A 27,840-nucleotide genomic window follows, 5' to 3' on the forward strand; every position below is an offset into this window, starting at 1 on the left:
TAGGGCCAATACTGCTTGGGGAGAGAGGAAAGATCTGCGGGTACCTGTGTAGTAGCAACCTGAACGCACTCCCTCTGACATCTACCCTCGCAGGATTTACTCTATCCCAAAATTCTCCCTGAAGACCACTCAATATGAGGAGAATGGTAGCGAAGCCATGGTATCCCCAACAGGACCTCATCAATTCACTCAGGAATGACTAATAGGGAGATTATCTCCTGATGTGACGGGGACACAGAAAGCGTTATAGGAATGGTTTGGTGGGTAATCTGTGAGGGTAGTGTCGACCCATTTACCACTCGAATGGTTACTGGCTTGGCGAGCATCACCAAGGGTATTGCGTGACGCTGGGCAAAAGCGGAAGACATAAAGTTACCCTCTGCCCCAGAATCCACGCATAGCTCGACCATAAGAGTGGATGGGCCTATGGTAATTGTCCCCTTGAAGGACAACTTTGAGGCAAACGTCGCTGTGTCTAGTGTACCTCCTCCAACTGCCACTAGGTGCTGACGTTTCCCCGACCGCTGAGGACCCTTGGAGGCAAGATGTCCTGACTGCCGGCAAAAATGATGGACCTTATGTGCACGGGCGGACTGAGACTTGGATCCCGCTCGTGTCACCTCTAAGGCCTCATGTGACTCGGACGCATGGACTGGAGATTCCAAAGTTTTGGCGAAGGTGGGAGCCAGCTGAAACCTCTGCCTACACTGGGCTCGCTCCAACCTTCGCTTGTGAAAACGAAGGTCTATGCGAGTTGATACGGCTATGAGCTCCTCCAGTGTGGCGGGAATCTCCCTAGTGGCCAAAGCGTCCTTCACATGGTCAGCCAGCCCCCTCCAAAATACGGGAATGAGGGTTTTATCTGGCCATTCCAACTCAGACGCTAATGTCCGGAAGTGAACAGAAAAATGGCTGACCATGGTTGAACCCTGAGTCAAAGCCTGCAGTTGGAGCGCTGTATCATGGGTGACTTGAGGTCCTAAAAAGACCTGTTTCAGAGTGTCCAGAAACCGAGGAACACTCTGCACCACATGATCGTTGCGCTCCCACAGCGGCGTAGCCCACTCCAACGCTCTGTCCGACAAGAGAGAGATTATGAATCCCACCTTTGCCCGCTCAATAGGGAAACGTACAGCCAGACGCTCGAGGTGTATACCACATTGGCACACGAAACCCCTACAGGACTTACTGTCCCCAGAGTATCTCTCAGGCAACGGAAGGTGAGATAGGGTCAGAACAGAGGTGGCAGTGGGTAAAGCTGCTGCAGCCACGCTAGCAGCCTGAACAGCTATTGTGGTAACATCCACCGCCGAGGTTGCACGCTCAAGAGACGCCAACCTCCAGCAGCTGGATGTACCCCTGCAATCGCTGTTCATCCGCCATTACTTAGCCAGATCCTCGCGCTAGTATACTGTTAGGGTTGGGGGAACGCACCAAATATATTATTTATTAAATGGAATTGGTGCGTTCGCAACCCGGGATCCACCGTGCAGGAAAGTACCTGCTGCTAAATAATGGCGGCTCTATATGGCAGTATATACCAACTCTGTTAGCTTCACAGAGTAACCGCGAGATGAAAGCACTGTGCCCTGTTAGACTTTCACAGAGGGACAGGCCAACTACCCAGATGTGAGCAGTGAGTGGTCATGCATGCATACAAAACTCCTCGCTGGAGATGCCAGCATTCTAGGGGCTTATTTCAGCCGGGTCCCTGAACACATTCAAACACATGACCACATTGGCGCAAAGCATATAGCATAAGACGATACTAGCACACGGCCGTGCGGCCATGCGAGCCTTAAATAGCTGCAGCACATCTAGGACCTGTGAAAGAAGAACCAATGGAATTGCTGCAGCACCTGAGCACGTGACCCCAGACCTCCACTGAGAGATCCTGCCCTGGGCATGCTCAGTGTGCAAAGCAGAACTAGTCCTAGTACCTGCAGGACCTTCCGTGAGAAGGACCAATGGGAGTCGCTGCAGTACCTGAGCATGTGACCCTAGACCTCCACTGAGAGATCTTGCTCTGGGCATGCTCAGTATGTGTAAATAAGGACTTAGTCCCAGAGAAGCCTGCTCGCCGCAGATCAGTGCAGGGTACAATAGGAGAGCCAGAAAAGGCAGTAGTAACCCTATGCACAGAATCAGCCTCAGCGAGACGCTGGGAGCGACGTTTCCGCTGAGCAGACCCCACTGTGGCCGATGCAGAATGGGAGACCGCAGCAGACACGGATCGAGATTCCCCCTGTGCAGCAGAGGAAACTCGACTCCTAACAGATACGCTTCTACATCATCGTCAGAAGTCATTTTAAGCAGGGTTTTTTGTACGGCTTTCCGTGCACCAGCAACACTTTGTGCATGATCCCTCTCATGTTGGGGCTGCCGATTCAAAGCCTGCTTTATTGCATTCAACTCCTCTTGCTGAATCTGGTTTTGCTGGTCCAGGGCTTGCTGGAAGTAAGTATTGGTCTGCTGTTGTTGAACATTTGCCTGCAATAACTGTTTCACTAGTTCCTCCATATTACTGGACTCTTGGCTCTTCAAAAGCACAGGAGCTTTCAGCCAGGACATACACAGAGCACTTTATCTGCAGTCACAGTCCAATAGCCACAAGTGCCCGCATTCAAAACACCATTTGTGGGAATATAGCTCAGCAGGGATCTTTGCTTTGGCCCAAGCAGATGGCTATGGAGTCACAACGGACAATAGCAGACTAGCGAGTTCCACACAGGTATGTGTCAGGTGTGTTTATTGTACACATTTGCCGTACAATGTTACACGTGCCAAACATGAAATAAAATATCTAAGTCCGTCTGGCCACTAACTAACAAGATTCTAACTACAAAATAAACCTACACAACAAGAAAGAAGTTTGTGCAACCTTACTGTGTCAGCTTCCCAGACCAGCAGATGAGAGACTGAGATCCCAGCAGTTCCTGATTATATCAGCTGAATCAGTCAGGAGTCAAAACTGGATTGCATGTGTGGAAGGGAAGCACCAGTCCTTTCAGGCTGATCACTAAAGAAACCGGGACCGGATTACAGTGAAATAAACAGCTTCACAATCAATACCGTGATTAGTGTTGAGCATTCTGATACCGCAAGTATCGGCCGATACTTGCGGTATCGGAATTCCGATCCCGAGTTCCGATACTTTTGTGGTATCGGGAATCGGTTTCGGATCCATATTAATGTGTAAAATAAAGAATTAAAATAAAAAATATTGATATGCTCACCTCTCCGGAGGCCCCTGGACATCACCGCTGGTAACCGGCAGCCTTCTTTCTTAAAATGAGCGCGTTTAGAGCCTTCCATGACGTCACGGCTTCTGATTGGTCGCGTGCCGCCGGTTACCAGCGGTGATGTCCAGGGGCCTCCGGAGAGGTAAGTATATCAATATTTTTTATTTTAATTCTTTATTTATCAGATTTCGGTATCGGCGATATCCGATACTTTTCGGGTATCGGCCGATACTATCCGATACCGATACTTTCAAGCTGGACACGTGGCATGAAATAGCTCTCTATGCCTTGGAGGTCCTGGCCTGCCCTACTGCTAGTGTTCTGTCAGAGTGGGTTTTTAGTGCCGCTGGTGGAATTATAACAGAAAAGCGCATCCGCCTGTCAACTGAAAATGCTGACAGGCTGACTCTTATCAAAATGAACAATACCTGGATTGGGAAAGATTTCTGAACACCACCAAGTGAAAGCAGCAAAACATAACTTCAAATACATTCTTTGTTTTGGGGAGGTGTATTGTCATGCACCTCTTCACAACCACACATGGGTATACGCTTCTAGATTTGGTCTGTTTGTTTTTATCCTCCTCCGTATCTTCATCCTCCTCATCCAGAACCATTATAGCACCAGGGTGAACTTGGTCTGTACGGTGCATTTTGGCCAAGGGAGCTGTGATGACACTCTTTTATTTTTGAAAAAAAAGGACAACACATTGGGGAATTGGGCATGACATTTCTTTGGGCCTACTTCTTAACTCGGTCTCCTGCAATCTGTCCTGTACCTACCAGTAGATCACTAGGGTGAACGTGCTCTGTACAGTGCATGTTGGCCAAGGGGCCTGTGATGGCACTCTTTTCTTTTAAAAAAAAAGGATTTTACTTTGGGGAATTGGGCATGGCATTACATTGGGCCTACTTCTTAACTTGGTCTCCTGCAATCTGTCCTGTACCTGACAGTAGATCACCTGGGTGAACGTGCTCTGTACGGTGCATTTTGGCCAAGGGTGCTGTGATGGCACTCTTATTTTTGAAAAAAAGGAAAACATATTGGAGAATTGGGCATGACATTTCATTGCACCTACTTCTTAACTCGGTCTTCTGCAATCGGTCCTGTACCTGCCATTAGATCACCAGGGAGAACGTGCTCAGTACTGTTATAGGCCGTTGACGTTTGGGCTAGGGGCATGCGATGGCACTAGTGTATTTTTAAAAAAGGTACCCCCATTAGGGAATTGTTTGGCAGATCATGCATTGCATTAAAAGTCTCAGAGACCCACACCACTACATTGGCCCTAATTCTTAACTCTGTCTTCTGCAATCTGCAATCTTCGACGACATGACCAGGGTGCACGTGCTCAGTTCTGTTATAGGCCGGTGATTTTTGGGCACGGGGCTCTGAAGGCACTATTTCATTTAGTAAAAACAGGACCCCACAATGGGGAATTGGGAATTACATTACATTGGGCCTACTTCTTAACTCTGTCTCCTGCAATGTGTCCTTTAACTGCCACTAAATGACCAGGGTGAACATGGTCTGTACGGGGCATTTAGGTGTAGGGGGCTGTGATGGCACTATTTTAATCAGTCCAAAAAGGACCCCACATAGGGGAATTGGGCATGGCATTCCATTGGGCCAACTTCTTAAATCTGACTCCTGCAATGTCTCTTGTTTAACTGCCACTAGATCACCAGGGTGAACGTGCTTTGTACTGTTATAGGCTGGTGAAGTTTGATCAAGGAAGGCTGTGATGCCGTTAGTCTATTTATACAAAAGGTACCCCCCATTGGTGAAGCCACATCCTTCTTGAAAAACACTTCATAACATTTGTTTACCTTAAAGAGTTCACTTGAGAAGCTCCTTTTTGTGTTGCCTGGTTGCTAACATTGGACACAATACACTTCATATAAATTTGATAAAGCAATGCTGTTACTTTGCCTCAGTAGTTCATTAAAATTATAGCTTTGTCCACTATACTTGTTTCTCTTCTTGTGAGTCTTAACTTTCTCTGCCTCAAATGTACAAATGGAGAATATACAAATGGCGATTTGTAAACAAGATTGAAATACTGTACACCGAATGCATTCAGACAATCACATAGCTGCATTTCTTGTAAAACATTTAGAGATTTGACAGACAATGCTCATAGTGACACAATCTTGATAAATGTTTGGTTATTCACTTCACAAACAGTTCTAAGCCTCTATATGTTTGCTGTTTGTCATTGTAAAACATTAAGGTTTACTTAAACTATGCCGGTGGTGGCAAAGGATCAAAATCCTTGTGGCTTTTATTTTCTTGGGGTTTATGGACCCTCGTCTGATGACTCCATGATATCTCAGTTTCATCCAATCTTGAAAAGTGGCCACTTGAAGGTGTGAGTGAGCCTAGAGTTACTACATAGTGTAAATCACTATATAAGACCAGAGGAACATGACTGAGACAGATGTCAAAACTGGGGTACCTGTACATGTATAGTGTGCTGATACCTGCATAATTGGGGACGCCCATGCAGTGTAGGTAATCTCTCAGGGGTTCTCTGTCTTGGTGTTGCTTCTCTGATATTCCAGATGGATGATGTTTAAAAGCCTCTTGGTGATGATCTAACTATACTGTATGTAGTTAATCTTCATATATACGTAATATCACATTTATTTAATCCTTATATGTACTTATTAACCTGTGCATGTTAACACATACAAAAGTGTACGCAATCACAATATTCAATCATATTATTCCTTGAATTTTGTAGTTTGCAATAAAATTGCCTTGCATTGCACGTATTTGCCTTTTTTAAAGCTGTATTTGAACCTTAGTGTTAAAAACATGCCAAATAAAATTGCAAAATTCTCATGTAAATAATTGTGCAAAGAGAGAACAATCATACCATTAAAAAATACGAGTGAATTATCCTGGGCCCATCCAGTATGTGGGTTCCAAGGCCTAATGGGGTGCATATGACTATGCAGCAGGGCTGGCCTTCCTGCCAGTGTATAAAACAAAGGAGCATGGAGCACAAAATGCATATTGTGAAGTGGATTTTCATGGGCACATCCACTATGTGGGTTCCAAGGCCTAATGGGGTGCATATGACTGACTTTACAGCAGGGCTCGCCTTGCCGCCAATGTATAAAACAAAGGAGTATGTAGCATACAATGCATATTGTGAAGTGGATTTTCCTGGGCCCATCTACTATGTGGGATCCCAGGTCTAATAGGGTGCATATGACTATGCAGCAGGGCTCGCCTTTCTGGCAATGTATAAAACCAAGGAGTAGGGAGCACAAAATGCATATTGTGAAGTGGATTTTCATGGGCACATCGACTATGTGGGTTCCAAGGCCTAATGGGGTGCATACAGTGGCGTAGGAAAGGGGGTGCGGGGGGGGGGGCGGGCCGCCCCGGACGGCACAATGCGGGGGCGGCTATCAGCGCGGCTGCGCGCACTCATTCTCTGCTCCTTCCTCCCAGCATTATGAGGACTGGAGCAGAGCGCTGGCAGTGCGCGCGGCCGTGCAGAGTTGCTGGCTGCAGTGTAGCAGGGGCACACAGTCACACACGCTGTGACTCACCCCCGCACCTGCAGTCAGCAGCAGAAGCTCCGATCCCGCCCCATCAGCAGCGTCACAGCTCTCACAATGTGAAGAGCCATGGAGGGGCGGGGCTAAATGTCGGGGGCGGAGCCACGGACAAGCAGGAAGAAGAGGCAGAAGGCAATATGAAAATCAGAGTGTGAGAACAGAGACAGAAAACAACAGAGAGGCAAGACACAGGTGAGAAGTATATATGTATATATATATATATATATATATATTACATCATTGTCTAAGGGTGACACTTCCGTCTTTCTGTCTGTCCTTCTGTCTTTCTTTCTTTCACGGATATTCATTGGTCGCGGCCTCTGTCTGTCGTCGCTGATTGGTCTCGGCAGCTGCCTGTCATGGCTGCCGCGACCAATCAGCGACGGGCACAGTCCGATTAGTCCCTCCGCTGCAGTCAGTGCCCGGCGCCTGCTCTATACTCCCCACAATCAGCGCCCGCTCCATAATCCCCTCCAGTCACCACTCACACAGGGTTAATAGCAGCGGTAACGGGCCGCGGTGTAACGCACTCGGGCGCCAAACTTGGGAGCAGCCCCGGGCGGCAAAAGCTCTAGCTACGCCCCTGGGTGCATATGACTATACAGCAGGGCTTGCCTTCCTTTCAATGTATAAAACAAAAGGGTATGGAGCCCAAAATGCATATTGTGAAATGGATTATCATGGGCTTATCCACTATGTGGGTTCCAAGGCGTAATGGGGTGCATATGACTGACTATGCAGCAGGGCTCGCCTTCCTGCCAATGTATAAAACAAAGGAGTACGGAGCACAAAATGCATATTGTGAAGTGGATTTTCATGGGTAGATCCACTATGTGGGTTCCAAGGCCTAATGGGGTGCATATGACTGACTTTACAGCAGGGCTCGCCTTGCCGCCAATGTATAAAACAAAGGAGTATGGAGCACAAAATGCATATTGTGAAGTGGATTTTCCTGGGCCCATCTACTATGTGGGATCCAAGGCCTACTGGGGTGCATATGACTGCCTTTACAGCAGGGCTCGCCTTTCTGGCAATGTATAAAACCAAGGAGTATGGAGCACAAAATGCATATTATGAAGTGGATTTTCGTGAGCCCATCCACTATGTGGGTTCCAAGGCTTATTAGGGTGCATATGACTTGGTAACAGGGCAGGACTTGCATTCAATGCAACACTTTTTCAGGAGTCCCCCCTGGACATCTTATGACAGTGGTATTGTGGTGCATCATAATTCTTGTCAGCCCATCCCCTCACAGCATCGGCTACAACAGCTTAGGAGACCCAATGTTTCACAATGGCCCTTTAAGAAGATTAATGCCGCCTGATGCACAAGTAAAAACAGGCCCTGTGACTTTAAGAGTCCCTCCTTCGTAAATGAAACAAGATGGGTCTGCTTATGTGTCACACACCACATGGCCAGCTAGGGGTGTTACATGTTACAATGACATTTCCCAGTGAATGCCTTTGTAATGGTTGAAAGCAATGTTAAAGTTGAAAAACTCTTCAAAAACACTGCGTCTGAACTAAGCCTTAGTGGGAGAGTAAATTTTCGGTCTGGGGTTAAATATTTGGCCTTACAGGCAAGTAAAGGATGCACCTTGACATATTTCAAAGCAAAACCCGTTTTGGTTTTCTTTTCATGTGTTTTTTATGGCACCAGGAAAAATGGCATGAATCTCGGAAAAAAATGATTAAAGCTGTGAACTAGAAATCAGGAATGCTTCCAGGGGCGATCCCCATGATGTCCCAGTGTCATTTGAGCAGTGTTTCCATCATTTTCAGATGTTTTTAGATCTTAAAAGGACCCCCGGGGGGATCGCAGTAAAAATACCTGGGTCTCCCATAGACTTACATTGGGCTCATTGTTTTGGCCGAGTAACCGAGTATTCCAATCTGCTCGACCCGAGCAACGAGCACCCGAGCATTTTAGTGCTCGCCCATCACTTACTGTGTATTTATATGTTAAATTCCATTTACAATATACAGGGAAATGCTCCTTGTATTATATGGTTCAGCAATCAATACAATAAATAGAGTAAAGTGCTAAGAAAGGTGTGAACTGAGGATAGAAAGGATAAGATTCTGAGGAAAATGAAGAAATGAAGAACTGATAAGAACTGTTAGATTAGTCAGGTAATAGACCTGTCCAAAGAGATGTGTTTTTAGGCCACACTTAAAACTGTGAACACTGGGAACTTATCAGATGGGGTAGTTCATTCCAGAGAACTGATACAACACAAGAATGCTCCTTAATGTATGAGTGGGTGCTTTAAATTATAAATGATGTTCATCATAGATCAATAGCAAAATGGAGAGCACAAGTAGGGTGGTGCATTGAGATGAGGAGGAGATGTAAGGTGGTGAAGGGCTGAGGGCAAGTGTAGTGTGTTAGATATAGATAAAGGAACAGATGTGGGGTGCTGCAGCACTGTGGATGGAGATGACAGGGTGGTATACAGAGACAAGAGTGTTCAGCTCAATTTGCAACACTGTAGAAAGCTTTGATGGTGAGTGTGATAAGTTTATGTTGTATTCTATAGTGCATGGGTAACCAGTGCAATGACTGGCACAGAGAAGAGGCGTCAGTGGAGTGGGTGTACAGAAATATGATTGTGACTACTGTATTAAGGATAAATAGGATAGTCTAGAGTAGGGTTGAGCGAAACGGATCAGACAAATTCAAAAATCGCTGACTTTCAGCAAAGTCGGGTTTCATGAAACTCGACCCGATCCTAGTGTGGGATCGGCCATGAGGTCGGCGATCTTCGGGCCAAAGTCACGTTTCGTATGACGCTTTCAGCGCCATTTTTCAGCCAATGAAGGAGGACGTAGAGTGTGGGCAGCGTGATGACATAGGTCTCGGTCCCCACCATCTTAAAGAAGGGCATGACAGTGATTGGTTTGCTTTCTGTGTCATCACAGGGGCTATAAAGGGGCGTGCACGCCGACCGCCATCTTACTACTGCCGATCTTAGTATAGGGAGAGGTTGCTGCACCTTCAACAGAAGAAGGGATATAGTTAGGGAGGGAAGATTAACCCCGAAACTGCTTGTGCTGTAGCGATTTCCACTGTCCAACACCACCATTTGTTTGCAGGGACAGTGGAGGCTATATTTTTGTGCATCAGCTCTGTAGCTTATAAGGCTCCCTGATAGCTGCATTGCTGTTTGCATGCCGCTGTGCAAACCAACTGCTTTTTTAAAAGCAAAAATCCTGTTGCTCCTTTCTGCACAGCTATCTTGTTTATTTGTCCACACTTTTGTGTGCAGCAGTCCTTTTTATTGCTGCCATACTTGTCCTCAGATCATTGTAGGGAGAATGAAATTGTACTACAGTCCTTGTATTTTTTCATATATTATCCAGCCACTTTCTGCCACTTAGATTGCGTTGTTTTATACACTGGGCCTGAGTTTTGGGTCAGTCTCCCCCCAAAAAAAGGAGTTTCAAATTCTCAACAAGTTTATATACACCTTCTACCTTGTTTTACAATATAATGGTTGTTATTTTGGTTATATTTTCCAAAAAATGAGGAAGTCTCGTGGAAGAGGCCGTGCGCAGTGGTTGCCAGCTGGTACTGATGGTGGTGCTGGTGCATCTGGTGGTAGTGGCAAAAGCACAATAGCACCTAAGGCTCGAGGTATTGAGTCAGCGTCATCGTCTGGCTACACAAGGCCTCAAAGGCTCCCTTTTCTGGGAGTAGGAAAGCGGCTTTTAAAGCCGGAGCAGCAGGAAAAAGTTTGGGCTTTCATTGCTGACTCAGCCTCTAGCTCTTTCGCCTCCTCTTCAGAAAGTTTCAAATATAAAAGCAGCGAGTCGTCAGTGGATGCTCCCGGTCAGGAACAAGACGTTTCCTTGTGTCCTTCACCCAAACCAAAAGTGAAGGATGCGTCAGGCAGCACTACAGGTTACTCCATGGAGCTCTTTACACATACCATGCCTGGGTTAGAACAGGAAGTTTTAACTGCCCATTACAAGATGAATCGGACATGGAGTCCACAGATGCACAGCCACAGCTAAATTATAATGCTGTTCAATTGAGTCGGATCACTACATTGCCCTCACAGTGTACTGAGCCAGAATCTGACCCTGATGAGACTATGGTGCCCCGTCCTGAACGCTATAGCACCTTACACGGTGACACAGAGGAAGGTTCACATGACATTGAAGAGGAGGTGATAGATGACACAGTTGTTGACCCAGATTGGCAGCCATTGGGGGAAGAGGGTGCCGCTGCCAGTAGCTCTAAAGCGGAGGAGGATGATCCGCAGCAGCCATCTACATCTCAACAGCTGTCATCTGGCAGGCCAAAAACGTTTGTCAAAAACAGTTTTAAAACAGCGTGGCAATCCGGTGAAAGTAGCACAGCGTGCAATGCCTGAAAAGGTATTCCATAGTAGGAAGAGTGCAGCGTGGGAATTTTTTAACCAAGATCCGAATGATCAGTCAAAAGTTATCTGTAAGAAATGCTCAAAGACCTTTAGCAGAGGGAAGAATCTTCAAAATTTAAATACAACGTGCATGCTTAGACATTTAACCAGCATGTACTTGCAAGCCTGGACTAACTACCAAACATCCCGAACCGTTGGTGCACCTGCTCAGAACGAAGGTAGTCAGCAATGCTACATTGCTTCCCTCACTGTAAGCCCACCGGTTAGGACACCACCAGCAGCAAATGTGGAGGTATCGTCGCAAGGCCAAAGCAGTCAGGGAATCACAAGGTTCTTGGTAGGAAACACTGTATGTAGGCCAACATTGAGAATACCATCACCAACCCTCTCTCAATCCGCCATGTCCACCACCACAACAACCGCAAGTTCTACCATATGTACCTCTCCAGTCCAGCTCACCCTACAAGAGACTCTCATTAGGAAAAGAAAGTACTCATCATTTCATATGCGTACACAGGGATTGAACACCCATATTGCTAGACTAATCTCGTTAGAGATGATGCCCTACTGGTTGGTTGAAACCGAAGCTTTCAAAGCCCTGATAGCCTACACTGTACCGCGCTATGACCTACCCAGTCAACACTTCTTTTCGAGAAAAGCCATCCCAGCCCTCCACCAGCATGTCAAAAACTGCATTGTCCATGCACTGAGGCAATCAGTCAGTGGAAAGGTGCACCTCACAACAGATGCATGGACCAGTAGGCATGGCCAGGGACTTTACATGTCCATCACGGCACACTGGGTTAAGGTGGTGGATGCAGGGTCCACAGGGGACAGCCATAGTGGGACAGTTCTGCCTAGCCCACGGTCTAGGAAACAGTTGGCTGTAGGCGGTCCCCACCCCTCGTCCTCCTCCTCCAGAAGCGAAAGCTCATCCACAGAGTGCAGTCGCATGACCACTCTATCCGCATCTGCCAGTGTTGCACACGAGGTGTCCCATTATCGAACAGCTAGAGGTAAGCGTCAGCAGTCTGTTTTAGAAATGAAGTGTTAGAGCGACAAGTGACACACCACGGAAGTACTGGCCGAGTACTTGCAGCAACAAACTCAGTCATGGCTGGGCAGTGTACATCTTGAGGCAGGCAAGGTAGTCAGTGATAACGGAAGGAATTTTATGGCTGCCATAAACCTTTCAGAACTTAAACACATATCTTGCCTGGCTCACACCTTGAACCTGGTGGTGCAGTGCTTCCTCAAAAATTATCCGGAGTTACCAGCCCTGCTCCAGAAGGTGTGAAGACTATGCTCGCACATCCGCCGGTCGCCCGTACACTCCAGCCGTATGCTGAACCATCAGCGATCGCTGAATCTTCCCCAGCACCGCCTAAAAATCGACGTTGCAACAAGATGGAACTCCACACTGCACATGGTCCAGAGGCTGTGCAAACAGATGCGTGCTGTGATTAAATTGTGGGAGGATACACATACACGGGCAGGCAGTTGGATGGTAGACATGGAGTTGTCTGCTGTGCAGTGGTCGAAGCTCCAAGACCTCTGTCAAGTCCTTCAGTGTTTTGAGGAATGCACACAGCTGGTAAGTGCACATGACACCATCATAAGCATGAGCATCCCACTAATGCGTCTGCTGATGCAAGTTTGATGCACATTAAGGAGCTGGCGTCTGCAGCCGAGGAGGAGGGAAGCCTTGATGACAGTCAGCCATTGTCTGCTCAGGGAACTCTCCTAGACGAGGTGGCAGACGAAGAGGATGAGGATCAGGATGATGGGGATGAATATTTATGGGAGGAGGATGCTTCTCAGGGGACAATAGAAACTGGTGGCGTTGCAAGGTCAGGTACAGGGTTTTTGCGGGACACAAGTGATGTTCATTTGCAAGAAAATGCTCCTCAACCCAGCACAAGCAGTGAATTGACACCTGGAACATTGGCCCACATGGCTGAGTATGCCTTGCGTATCCTAAAAAGGGACCCCCGCATTATCAAAATGATGACCAATGACGATTACTGGTTGGACTGCCTCCTGGATCCATGATATAAAGGAAAATTACAAAATATCATGCCACATGAGAACCTTGAGCAAATATTGGATACCAAACAAGCAACTCTTTTGTACCGTTTGGTTCAGGCATTCCCAGCACACAGCGGCGTTGATGGTTCTCACACGAGCCGTAGGGGGCAACATGGCAGAGGTGTTAGAGGTGCACAAATCCGAAGTGGCGTTGGACAGAGGGGTTTTATGACCAGGTTGCGGAGTGATTTCGCAATGACCGCTGACACGACAGGTACTGCTGCATCGATTCAAAGTGACAGGAGACAGCATTTGTCCAGTATGGTTACGAACTACTTTTCCTCCCTTATCGATGTTCTCCCTCACAGGTCATTCCCCTTTGATTACTGAGCATCTAAAATAGACACCTGGCCTGAGTTGGCAGAATATGCATCACAGGAGCTCAATTGCCTTGCTTCTTGTGTGCTATCAGAAAGAGTCTTCAGTGCTGCTGGTTCAATACTGACCGAAAAAAGGACACGTCTGGCTACGCAAAATGTTGATGATCTAACCTTCATTAAAATGAACCAATCATGGATTTCAAATTATTTTGTCCCACCTTCACCTGCTGACACATTGCTTGCCTGAAAAATGTCTTGCTTTTGGCCTCCTCTTACTGACTTCTCCAATTCCTCCATTTGCAGCTGCTGATGGCCACCATAGGCCATTTTTATACCTCCCTAAATGGGCTGACTCCCCCCACAGGGCCGTGGTCACCACGTGGCGCAAGCACCCGTGCGAGTACTGTTTGCCTGGACAGGTGGGTGCGCCCACACGTGGGCGACGGCACTGGCACAGGGTCCCTCATAGTACAATGAAGTGTCTCTGATGGTGGTGGTGCACAACCAACGTCAGACACACCGTCATAATATGAGGGGCCCTGTGCCAGTACCGCCGCCCTCGAGAGAGTGTTCCTCCCAGCTCGAACAGTGCTCTACAACTTGCAATACTTACCTCTCCCTGCTCCACCACTGTGTAGTCTGTGCTGTTAAATCCTTCAATGGCACTGCCAAAGCAAATTTGTTGAAATGATAGATGATTGTTAAAAAATACAGGGGCCTGGCCTCCATTTAGACCAGTTAATACTTTGTGCCTACTACCACTGTCTGCTACTCAGCAGAGGAACCCACCCCAGTACCTAGCTATGCCACCTGTTTAGTCCTGTTACCAATTTTGAACTGAATTTAGCCTACTTTTGTATTTTGGGCCTACTACCTGTGTCTGCGCTACTCATTACAATTGTCCTCCACAGAACAAAGCTATGCCACCTGTTTAGTTCTGTTACCAATTTTGAACTGCTTTTAGCCTACTTTTGTATTTGGGCCTACAACCTGTGTCTGCGCCACTCATTACAATTGTCCTCCACTTAACAAAGTAATGCCGCTTGTTTAGTCCTGTTACCAATTTTGAACTGCATTTAGCCTACTTTTTTATTTTGGGCCTACTGACTGTGTCTCCGCCACTCGTTACAATTGTCCTCCACTGAACAAAGCAATGACGCCAGTTTAGACCTGTTACCAATTTTGAACTGCATTTAGCCTACTTTTTTATTTTGGACCTACTAACTGTGTCTGCGCCACTCGTTACAATTGTCCTCCATTGAACAAAGCAATGCCGCCTGTTTAGTCCTGTTACCAATTTTGAACTGCTTGTAGCCTACTTTTTTAATTTTGGGCCTATATCTGTGTTTCCTCTTCATCCTGCCCATTGCCCAGCCACTGCTAGATGAATCTGCTGGTACATTGACCCAGAACACTACATTCCCCTTGCACTCTACACAGCCTGAATCTGACCTTGCTGAAAGTCAGGTTTCCCTTCCCGCATACTATACCACCTTACACAGGGACAAAGAGGAAGGTGCAGATGAAAGTGCAGGTTCCTTCATCAGGTAGAGGGCATACTTGTTGGCACTGGCACATGGCCCCTCATAGTACGTAAAAGTGTCTCTGGCAGTGGGAGGCGCCACCCGCCATCAAACACACCACCGTACTATGAGGGGCCCTGTGCCAGTGCCAACTAGTGGGCCCCCCTGCTTGCTCAGGATCACAGCACTTGCAAAGTTGAAATACTTACCTCTCCCTGCTCCACCGCCGTGACGTATTCCGCGTTTCCTGGGCCCACAAAAATCTTGAGCCAGCCCTACCCCCCACAACTTTAGCCAAATGACCCCCTGTTTTCATTGCCTAACTAGTATTATTAAGTAAATTAAGATTGACAAGCTTAAAGGGAACCTGTCACCCCGTTTTTTGAGATTGAGCTATAAATACTGTTAAATAGGGCCTGCGCTGTGTGTTCCTATAGTGTATGTAGTGTACCCCGATTCCCCATGTATGCTGAGAAATAACTTACCAAAGTCGCCATTTTCGCCTGTCAATCAGGCTGGTCAGGTCGGGAGGGCGTGGTGACATCGCTGGTTCTTCCTCAGCTTTACGTTGGTGGCGTAGTGGCGTAGTGGTGAAGACACAGCGCGCGATCTGCGCTGTCATCCCTTTCGTCGGTGGGGGCGGCCATCTTCCTGGGGCCGCGCGTGCGCAGATCGAGTGCTCTGCTGCACGGGGCTTCAGGAAAATGGCCGCGGGATGCCGCGCGTGCGCATTAGAGATCGCGGCGGCCATTTTCCCAAAGCCGAGATGCAAACTCACTGCCGACTTTGATTCCCCATTGACTTGCATTGGGTTTCCTGTTTCGGTCGGCCACTGACTTTTCGAAATAATCGGCCGATTTCACCCGACCCGACTTTTGACAAAGTCGGGCTTCGCGGCTTCGCGAAACCCGACTCAATCCTAAAAAAGGAAAAGTCGCTCAACTCTAGCCTAGAGAGAAGTACGATAAGTGGTAAATTGCAGTTGTTAAAAATAGAATCAGAGCAACAGTAAGAGTTTTTGCAGTTTCAAAGGAGAGAAATGGTTGTATTCTGAAGAATTTTTTTGAGGTGCAGGTGATTTGGGCATGTTAGTGACTGGATATAGGGAGTGAATTAAAGATCTGACAATATTATATCCACCATGTGTATCCTATATTTTTATACTTTGTCTATAAATATGTGGATGTGCGATTGCATTGTTACAATGGCTGAGCTAAGTGACAAAAGCGCATTTCTATTTGTAAGGCCGGCCCATGTGGACTCACTCATGCTCTCTTCCACTGTGCTCAATGAAATTATAATGATTAGTGATGAGCGAGTATACCCGTTGTTTGGGTTTTCCCGAGCACACTAGGGTGATCTCCGAGTATTTGTTAGTGCTTGGAAATTTAGTTTTGCTCTCCTCAGCTGCATGATTTACAGCTGCTGGACAGCCTGAATACATGTGGGAATTCCATAACAAACAGGCAATCCTACCATGTATTCAGCCTGTCTAGCAGCCGTAAATCATGCAGCTGCGGCAAGGAAAATGAAATCTCGGAGCACTAACAATACTTGGAGACCACCAGAGCGTGCTCGGAAAACCCGACAAATGAGTATTCTCGCTCATCACTAATAATATGTCAAAAAATAAATAATATTGGTGAAGGACCTTATGTGATCTTAAATTGTATACTCAGTATACAAATCCTTTTAATTCATTTCTTACATTGAATTTCTGGATATTTCATCATTAGAAGGATCCCCCAACTCAATGTGGTTGATGTGGTCTCCATTCCAGCGCCAAACAAATCTGCCACCAGAGTAGTTAAATTCTCATTGTGATAAAACTGTGTGGATTCTGGTTTTCCCTGGAGAAAAAAAGTAATATGAAATGCTGAATATTGTCTTTTATCTATTTTTTTTCTAGAGTACTCATTTACATATTTAAATACTATACGAGAGAATAATCTAGAGGATTATTACTGGAAGTAACCATATTCTGTCATTCCTAGGACATAGACCCAATTTCTAGTTAATAAACCCAACCTTAACACAAAGTATCACTGATTCTGAAATTATCTGACATCTTAAATCATTCAGAAACCCCAGTAGCACGTATTCGACATTCACAAGTTCCACCATCACCTTTCTCAACTCGACTGTTCACAAATCCACCGTCCGTGTCCAAAGTTCATGGGCTTGGTAAGCTGAGCCACCGTCGGTGGACCTTTAAAATTTTACTGGCCTATTCTCTAGGTCAAACCGTATTTCTAACATAATGGAATCTGTGTTATCCTAGCTTTAATTTCTTTATTCTGACTAAGTCATGGATTATCTTCAGAGGTTATGTATGTTCCCATCAGGACGTCAAGAAAACAGCAGGAATCTTGACCAGAAATATGGAAACGTAATGATTGACAACTCCTTTAAGCTTGTTCCAAGGCTACGGCACACTATCCTGAGTAAGCAAAGTAAACCTAGATCATCAAACTAAATCTTCAAAGAAGGAAGTCAACACCCTGAACCTTATTTAAATGACTTTCCAGGTTTAGGATTAAGGTATGTGTGTCATCCAATAGTCCACTGTCCATTCTCTATTTGTAAAACTAAATCTCCTCCATAGCTCTTTGAACTGTGGAAGAAGCACATTTCAACTCACAACCTTTCTGACTTAAACACAATTTTAACTAGGATAGCTACATATTCACACATATTTTATTTTTATTCTTCATTTTGCTTCCTGATGGAGTGGTGCACAACTTTCTACAACATGTGTAATCTTTCGTAAACATATTTTTCTCTGGTAGATTATCACTTTCCTAGCTGATTAATCTGCAAAAAATGTTACAGATCTTCTGCTTCTGATGGATCTTTCTGCTCTTCCTTCTCTTTTTTCAAATAAGAGAAATCAGCAGGGAGAGGAGGTAGTTGTAGCATGTGCATTGTCAGGTAGGGCAGATAAAGCATGCTACAGAAAAGGTGGTAAGCACAGCACTAGAGTTGAGCGAATTTTTCAAAATTTGTTTCCGATTATGATTGGCGGCGAATATTGTTTTTGCAATATTGCCGAACATCAATGGGAGTAGAAATGTTTGGAACCGATCATCAAACATAAATTCGGCACAAATAGTGTACCGATATGGCACAAATATGGCAAATTCAGTTTAGGCGACCGATTCCGAACATAATCGTTTATCACATCCATAACAGAAAAACCTGAAACTCGAAGCAACCTGTATATTCGGGATCTTAAAATGAATGAAAAAGAAAAGATTTCAGACTGAAACTTGCCGCAATTTAACCACTAACACATGTCAAAGATGTTTATAGCCTTAATGTGAAATGAACCACTTCTGAGAAGGAAAGTCAATGCGTTTCTTGAATTGTGCATGATCATTGCTCTGATATCATGTTCAATAACATTTCTGCAATGTTAGACTAAAGATTATTTTCCTACTGTGCTTTAAAAAATTCTTTATTCTTCTGGTTTCAGATAAGGCACTACGGTACCATTTGTAACCTCTCAGGATCAAGAATTGAATGAGTGCAACCTGTTTCAACCAATGGTTAATAAAATTTACATGACATATTTCTATTAAATTCCTTTTGCCTGGCGGATGCAGTTTGTAGTATACTGTACATTTTCCCAAGACCTCTGAAGGTCCGGCCATTTATTCAAGATCTTGTTCTCAGCTATAGGCAGTGGCAACAGTGATATCAATGACAAAAACAAAAAGAAGCATTCAATTTCCCAACATGACTTACCACTCTCTTTGAAGTCCTCCAAGCTCTAACCACTTCCTAAGAAGTAATTGCTTTGATCAACAAGGAACCTTTGAGAGGTTGGTTCTTGTAGATTTAATTAGCAGTTTGTGCCAAATTTTTGGGCTAATCTAACACGTTTGTTACAAGTACTTTGTTGTGCAAGATAAATAATTTTTCCAGACAATGGAAAATCGGTTAAAAATCTATCTTAAATTACCACTTCCCCAGTCCGGTGAGGAGTGGTTTTTCCATACTGAGGACCACTGAAGGCCTCATTGAGGGTGAGCTGGTTCATATGTTTCGCAGAGTATTGTGAACATGATTCTTGCTTGGTTATGTTGTTTGCATAATGAATTCACCATGTTGCGTCAAGTTTTTGTTAAAATGTTCTACTTTTGTCTTTTTGTACATTATTTTTTTTTTAATAAAATTACATGTTATTAACACCTAAAATGTACACTGTACCTCTTGCTGCTTGGCCAAGAAGGCATCAATGAGGTTCCTTTGGTCATTCACATCCAGCTCTTTCTTCTGTTTCGTAAATGTTTTTATTATGAAGTTATTAAGTTCTTTATTATTTTTTAAAATAGTTTTGTGAGCTCCAGGCAGCCATTTCACAAAAGATGGAAAACTGTTGTACAGCTTCGGTATACATGAAAAGAAAAGAAAAGAAAAAAAATCTTGAAGAATATGTTCTAATGAAATTATGAACATTAGAAAACAAAACAAATAAATTAAGATAATTAAAAAAAAAACAGTTGTCCCACTCTAAATGTGTGGTGTTTTGTCTCCCACTCTAAATGTGTGGTGTCTCGGCTCCCACTCTAAATGTGTGGTGTCTCGGCTCTCTTGAATGTGGTCACCTGAATTAAGCTCTCAGGAAGCTGTTAGTTGCTCACTAGCAGAATTCATTCTCCTCTGCATATGAGCAACTCTCTTGATTTATTGAGTCCAGACTAAGTTTTTAGGCACTTTGCTTCATTTTCAAAAGGCATTCTCTACATCGGGTGAGCAATGGTTCCTCCACCTCAGATGTAACCTTCAACCAGTGTTCCAATTGGCAAATATGCCCAATCCTCACTTGACTTTGTAATATACACAGGCAGCCTGAGGCTCCAATACACTCACATGCTCTCTGTAACTGACTCCAGATGACTGAACACTAGTGTTGAGCATTCCGATACTGCAAGTATCGGGTATCGGCCGATACTTGCGGTATCGGAATTCCGATACCGAGATCCGATACTTTTGTGGTATCGGGTATCGGTATCGGATCAATAGGGATGTGTAAAATAAAGAATTAAAATAAAAAATATTGATATGCTCACCTCTCCGGCGGCCCCTGGACATCACCGCTGGTAACCGGCCGGCTTCTTTGTTTAAAATGAGCGCGTTTAGGACCTGCGAATGATGTCGCGGCTTCTGATTGGTTGCGTGCCGCTTATGTGACCGCCATGCGACCAATCAGAAGCCGCGACGTCATTCTCATTCACTAAACTCCTAATTCTAGGAATTAAGGATCTGCGAATGACGTCACGGCTTCTGATTGGTCGCGTGGCGGTCACATGAGCGGCACGCGACCAATCAGAAGCCGCGACGTCATTCGCAGGTCCTAAACGCGCTCATTTTAAACAAAGAAGCCGGCCGGTTACCAGCGTGATGTCCAGGGGCCGCCGGAGAGGTGAGCATATCAATATTTTTTATTTTAATTCTTTATTTTACACCTCACTATGGATCCCAGGGCCTGAAGGAGAGTTTCCTCTCCTTCAGACCCTGGGAACCATCAGGATACCTTCCGATACTTGGTGTCCCATTGACTTGTATTGGTATCGGATATCGGTATCGGCGATATCCGATATTTTTCGGGTATCGGCCGATACTATCCGATACCGATACTTTCAAGTATCGGACGGTATCACTCAACACTACTGAACACTGATTCTTAAATAACCTAGACCACGCTTATGGTTACATGCTAACATGGACCACCACCAAAAATGCTCTTCCCAGTCTACCATGAAAGCATACTTAGCACATTAACCTCTGAGAAATGTAAAATCAATAAGGCATTGTCCCTACTGATTGAACCTTCATACATCCCTGAATAATTACTTACCATGACCCAGGGGCTGGTTAAAAGTTCTACATTCTGATTGATTAAACCCATAAGCCGCAGTATTGTTGGATCCTCATAATCAAATCTTTTGCTCAAGAGTATGGACACAATTATATTAGTTACAGCAGCATAAATACCGGTGACGTTATCAAAGGGCTTTCCTGAAAGTAAGGGGATAAAATATAAATATGTTTTATATTTTTTTTGTTTTATTGATGCCTTGAATGTTTGAGTAAATCTTTTATTACATGATCTTGAATTTACACTTGAGATGTCACCTCAACCCGTAGAGGTGCTTTCTTCTGTATCGCTATATTTGCAGGCTATGTTGTAAATACTTAATAGGCAATCCCAATTTGCAATACATGGCAGAAGTAAAAAATGAATTGGAAGCCAAAGGTGACTGTTATCAATCCCTTAACTCATTTCAACTTCAAGTTACCAAAAGATGGTAACTTATAACCGGCCCTGTGCGACAGTGGTCCATGTTCTTCCAACTGATGTTTTTCCTAGAAGTAAATATACCATGTAAATACAGTGGTGTAAAAAATTGTTTTCTCCTTCTTGATTTCTTATTCTTTTGCATGTTTGTCACATTTAAATGTTTCAGATCACCAAGAAATGTAAATTTCAGACAAAGAAAACACAAGTAAACAAAAAAGAAGTTTTTAAATGAAGGTCTTTATTATTAGTGGAAAAAGAAATCCAAACCTACAAGGCCCAGTGTGAAAAAGTGATTGCCCCCTAAAACTGGTTGGGCCACCCTTAGCAGCAACAACTGCAATCAATCATTTGGGATAACTGGCAACACATTTTTTACAATGATCTGGAGGAATTTTGACCCACTCCACTTAGCAGAATTGTTTTGATTGGCTCACATTGGAGGGTTTCAGCGTATGAACCACCTTTTTAAAGGTCATGTCACAGCATCTAAATAGGATTAAGGTTAGGACTTTGACTAGGTCACTCCAAAGTCTTAATTTTTTTTTTTAGCCATTCAGAAGTGGACTTGCCAGTGTGTTTTATACCATAGTCTTGCAGCATAACCCAAGCGTGCTTTACCTTGAGATCACCAACTGATGGCCAGACATTCTCCTTCTGGATTTTTTGGTAGACAGCAGAATTAATCTTTCCAATTACCACTGCAAGTCTTCCAGGTCCTGAAGCAGCAAAGCAGCCCCAGACCATGACATTACCACCATCATATTTTACTGTTGGTATGATGTTCCTTTTCTGAAATGATGTGTTACTTCTACATCAGAAGTTATGAGACATACAACATTAAAAAAAATGCAACTTTTGTCTCATCAGTCCTTAGAGTATTCTCCCAAAAGTCATGTGGATCATCATTATGCTTTCTTGCAAAACTAAGATAAGCCTTTATGTTTTCACTGCTCAGCAGTGGTTTTTGGCTTGGAATTTTGCCATGCAGGCCATTTTTTCCCTATTCTCTTATGGTGGAGTCATGAACACTAACCTTAACTGAGGCAAGTGAAGCCTACAGTTCTTTGGATGTTGCTGTTGCATCTTTTGTGACCTCTTGGATCAGTCTTCACAGTGCTCTTGGTGTAATTTTGGTCTACTGGCCACTCCTGGGAAGGTACACCACCGTTCCATGTTTTCACCATTTGGGGATAATGGCTCTCACTGTGGTTCGCTGGAGTCCCAAAAACTTTTGAAATGGCTTAATAGCTTTTTCCAGAGTGATAGATCTCAGTTGTTTTATTTCTCATTTCTACCTGAATTTCTTTGGATTGCTGCATGATGTCTAGCTTTTGAGGATCCTTTTGGTCTATTTCACTTTGTCATGCAGGTGTAATATTTAAATTTGCTTGGTGATCTGAATCATTTAAGGGTATGTGCACATGTTGCAGATTTGCCTGCGGATTTTTCTGCACTAAATCCACAGCTCTTGGCAGAAAACGCAGGTGCGTTTTTGATACGTTTTTGCACGTTTTTGATGCGGTTTTTGCACGTTTTTTTAATGTGTTTTTGTATGTGTTTTTGAAAGCTAAATAAAGATGTATTATTGAATAAAAAAAAAGATTTGTTATGTCATGTCTTGTCAAACCTCCTCTTTTACATTTGTACAACCCACACTACATTACACACAGATAGATAGATAGATAGATAGATAGTTAGAAAGAATGAGATAGATGTAGATAGATATATCTATGGATAGATGTATATAGATATACAGTTAGGTCCATATATATTTGGACAGAGACAACATTTTTCTAATTTTGGTTATAGACATTACCACAATGAATTTTAAACAAAACAATTCAGATGCAGTTGAAGTACAGACGTTCAGCTTTCATTTGAGGGTATCCACATTAAAATTGGATGAAGGGTTTAGGAGTTTCAGCTCCTTAACATGTGCCACCCTGTTTTAAAGGGACCAAAAGTAATTGGACAGATTCAATAATTTTAAATAAAATGTTCATTTTTAGTACTTGGTTGAAAACCCTTTGTTGGCATTGACTTCCTGAAGTCTTGAACTCATGGACATCACCAGACGCTGTGTTTCCTCCTTTTTGATGCTCTGCCAGGCCTACACTGCGGTGGTTTTCAGTTGCTGTTTGTTTGTGGGCATTTCTGTCTGAAGTTTAGTCTTTAACAAGTGAACTGCTGCTCAATTGGGTTGAGATCAGGTGACTGACTTGGCCATTCAAGAATATTCCACTTCTTTGCTTTAATAAACTCCTGGGTTGCTTTGGCTTTATGTTTTGGGTCATTGTCCATCTGTAGTATGAAATGACGACCAATCAGTTTGGCTGCATTTGGCTGGATCTGAGCACACAGTATGGCTCTGAATACCTCAGAATTAATTCGGCTGCTCCTGTCCTGTGTCACATCATCAATAAACACTAGTGACCCAGTGCCACTGGCAGCCATGCATGCCCAAGCCATCACACTGCCTCCGCCGTGTTTTACAGATGAGGTGGTATGCTTTGGATCATGAGCTGGACCACGCCTTCACCATACTTTTCTCTTACCATCATTCTGGTAGAGGTTGTTCTTGGTTTCATCTGTCCAAAGAATGTTCTTCCAGAACTGTGCTGGCTTTTTTAGATGTTTGTTAGCAAAGTCCAGTCTAGCCTTTTTATTCTTGATGCTTATGAGTGGCTTACACCGTGCAGTGAACCCTCTGTAGTTACTTTCATGCAGTCTTCTCTTTATGGTAGATTTGGATATTGATACGCCGACCTCCTGGAGAGTGTTAGTCACTTGGTTGGCTGTTGTGAAGGGTTTTCTCTTCATCCTGGAAATTATTCTGTGATCATCCACCACTGTTGTCTTCCGTGGGCGCCCAGGTCTTTTTGCATTGATGAGTTCACCAGTGCTTTCTTTCTTTCTTTCTCAGGATGTACCAAATTGTAGATTTTGCCACTCCTAATATTGTAGCAATTTCTCGGATGGGTTTTTTTCTGTTTTGAAAGCTTAAGGATGGCTTGTTTCACCTGCATGGAGAGCTCCTTTGACCTCGTGTTTACTTCACAGCAAAACTTTCCAAATGCAAGCACCACACCTCCAATCAACTCCAGGCCTTTTATCTGCTTAATTGAGAATGACATAACGAAGGGATGGCCCACACCTGTCCATGAAATAGCCCTGGAGTCAATTGTCCAATTACTTTTGGTCCCTTTAAAAACAGGGTGGCACATGTTAAGGAGCTGAAACTCCTAAACCCTTCATCCAATTTTAATGTGGATACCCTCAAATGAAAGCTGAAAGTCTGAACTTCAACTGCATCTGAATTGTTTTGTTTAAAATTCATTGTGGCAATGTCTATAACAAAAATTAGAAAAATGTTGTCTCTGTCCAAATATATATGGACCTAACTGTATCTATGCATAGATGTAGCTAGATATATGGATAGTTAGGCTACTTTTACACATCAGTTTTTTTCCGTCAGGCAGGATCCGGCGAAAATTTGACAAAACGGATCCGTTGCAAATAGTGAAAAACTGATGCAACTGATCCTTTTTTGAGAGAGAGCGAGAACGGAAAATGTGCATGATTTGAATGGAAACATGCATGAAAAACCGGATTCGGAGGCCGGATTCATCATTTCACATCTCAGTTTCATACATTTTTCACCGGATCCTTTCTTCTATACGTTTTTTCCGTCCGCCGGAAACAGCTTTTCTGACGAATCCGGCAAAAAACGGATGAAACGTGTGGCCATCAGGCGTAATTCGGTGCTAATACAACTCTATGAGAAAAAAACGGATCCGTTGTTTTCAAAACTCGCCAGATTGTGCCTGATGGCAAAAACCTGATGTGTTAAAGTAGCCAGGTATATGGATAGATATATCTATGTATCTATAGATATAACTATCTGTAAATATATCTATAGATAGATATGGCCTCAGTAATATCTATAGATATATCCATAGCTATCCATCTATAGATATATAAATTTATCCATAGATATATCCATAAATATATATTAGCAAGGCCTATGTTTCTTAATGAACGTTCAATTAAAAAAAAAAAAAAACAGGAAAAAAATGGCGTGGGCTCCCGCACAATTTTCTGCAAAAGAGGGGGAAAGCCGACAGCCAGGGGCCAATATATGTAGCCTGTAAAGGGGTTAATACCAATGGCCCCTCCCAGGCTATGAATATCAGCCGGCAAATGTCTGCGTAGCCTTTAGTGGCTATTAAAATAGGGCGACCCCCCAAAAAAATTACGTGGGGTCCCCCTATATTTTAAAGCCAGAAAGGCTACGCAGACAGCTGTGGGCTGATATTCACAGCCTAGAGAGGGGCCATGGATATTGGTCCCCCGGCTACAAATACCAGTCCGCAGCCGCCCCAGAAATGGCTCATCTGTAAGATGCGCCATTTCTGGCACTTAGCCCCTCTCTTCCCACTCCCGAGTAGCGGTGGGATATGGGGTAATGTTAGGTGACATTAAGGCCGGTTAATAATGGAGAGGCGTCAATAAGGCGCCTATCCATTATTAATCCTATAGTAGTGAAAGGGTTATAAAAAATAAAGACACAGCCAGAAAAAAGTATTTTAATATTCTTAATTTAACCATACTTACTATACTCGCTCGCCTGCAAAAAATTTTAAATAATAATCCGTATACTCCCTGTCCGACGTAGTCCAATTAATAATGAATGTCCCACGATGATCTCCCCTATAGAACAGTGACATTGGGTGATGTCACTACTGTACAGACCTTGAGGGACACACTGACAGGAGACAATGGCTCCTTCAGTGCATCACTGAGGTTACCTTAGTTCAGGGTCTCACTTTATGGCAAAGCTGCATGGGATCATGGTGACAAGGTGATGGTGAGTATGTACTCTATGTTGTATGTACTGTATGTCTATATGTATGTAATGTATGAATGTACTGTATGTATGTATTGTATGTTATATGTTGTTTGTACTGTATGTTGTATGTACTGTTATATGTTGTATGTTGTATGTACTGTTATATGTTGTATATTGTATGTACTGCTGTATTGTTGTATATTGTATGTATTGTTGTATGTTGTATGTACTGTTGTATGTTGTATGTACTGTTATATGTTGTATGTTGTATGTACTGTTATATGTTGTATATTGTATGAACTGTTATATGTTGTATGTACTGTTATATGTTGTATGTTGTATGAACTGTTATATGTTGTATGTACTGTTATATGTTGTATGTTGTATCTTCTGTTATATGTTGTATGTTGTATGTACTGTTGCATGTTGTATGTACTATTGTAAATTTTATGTACTGTGTATGTACTATTGCATGTTGTATGTTGTATGTACTGTTGTATGTTGTATGCTGCATGCACTGTTGTATGTTGTATGTACTGTTGTAATTGTATGTTGTATGTACTGTTATATGTTGTGAGTTATGTTATATGTTGCATGTTCTATGTACTGTTGCATGTTGTATGTACTGTTGTATTTTTTTATGTACTGTGTATGTACTATTGCATGTTGTATGTTGTATGTACTGTTGTATGTTGTATGCTGCATGCACTGTTGTATGTTGTATGTACTGTTGTAATTGTATGTTGTATGTACTGTTATATGTTGTATGTCCTGTTATATGTTGTATGTTGTATGTACTGTTGTATGTACTGTTGTATGTTGTATGTTGTATTTACTGTTGTATGTTGTATGTACTGTTGTATCTACTGTTGTATGTTATACGTACTGGTGTATGTTGTATGCACTGCTGTATGTTGTATATACTGTTATATGTTGTATGTTTTATGTTTTTATGTACTGTTGTATGTTGTATGTTGTATGTACTGTTGTATGTTGTATGCTCTGTTATATGTTGTATGTTGTATGTACTGTTGTATGTACTGTTGTATGTTGTATGTACTGTTATATGTTGTATGTTTTATGTACTGTTGTATGTTGTATTTTGTATGTTCTGATATATGTTGTATGTTGTATGTACTGTTATATGTTGTATGCACTGTTGTATGTTGTATGTACTGTTGTATGTTGTATGTTCTGTTATATGTTATATGTTTTATGTACTGTTACCTGTTTGTGTTTTTTTTTACATTCAACACACTACCACTGTCCCATCATTGGCTAATGTGTCAATCGCTGTCACTGTAGCAGGCATAGCCCGATGGGACTTGTAGTCCCATCGGATGATGCCTGCACACACACACAGACATGGCAGACCCCCAACAGCCCCGCACAGACCCCCAACAGCCCCACAAAGACCCCTGACAGCCCACACAGACCCCCAACAGCCATGGCAGATCCCCAACAGACCCCTGGCAGCCCACATTGACCCCCGTCAGCCCTGGCAAACTCCTGACAACCTCAGAAGATGCCCCGGCAGCCCCGCACAGAC

General features: G+C 43.7%; 2 protein-coding genes across 5 annotated transcripts in view; both read right to left on the reverse strand.

Annotated features, from left to right (window-relative positions):
• The window catches only part of LOC138638752 (cytochrome P450 2K4-like), a 179,734-nt gene that overhangs the window by 109,299 nt on the left and 42,595 nt on the right, over positions 1 to 27,840 (reverse strand). The window lies entirely within an intron of this gene.
• Positions 1 to 27,840, reverse strand: part of LOC138638753 (cytochrome P450 2K4-like) — a 114,553-nt gene that overhangs the window by 48,082 nt on the left and 38,631 nt on the right. For all 4 annotated transcript variants that reach the window (XM_069728309.1, XM_069728308.1, XM_069728310.1 and 1 more), the window contains 3 exons: positions 20,999 to 21,159; positions 19,348 to 19,524; positions 16,844 to 16,985 (listed from right to left, as the gene is read on the reverse strand). In XM_069728309.1, coding sequence (XP_069584410.1) covers positions 16,844 to 16,985; positions 19,348 to 19,524; positions 20,999 to 21,159 — 480 coding nt within the window. The remainder of the gene's footprint in view (positions 1 to 16,843; positions 16,986 to 19,347; positions 19,525 to 20,998; positions 21,160 to 27,840) is intronic.

This window comes from Ranitomeya imitator, chromosome 5 (genome assembly GCF_032444005.1).
Source record: "Ranitomeya imitator isolate aRanImi1 chromosome 5, aRanImi1.pri, whole genome shotgun sequence".
Taxonomy (NCBI): Eukaryota; Metazoa; Chordata; class Amphibia; order Anura; family Dendrobatidae; genus Ranitomeya; species Ranitomeya imitator.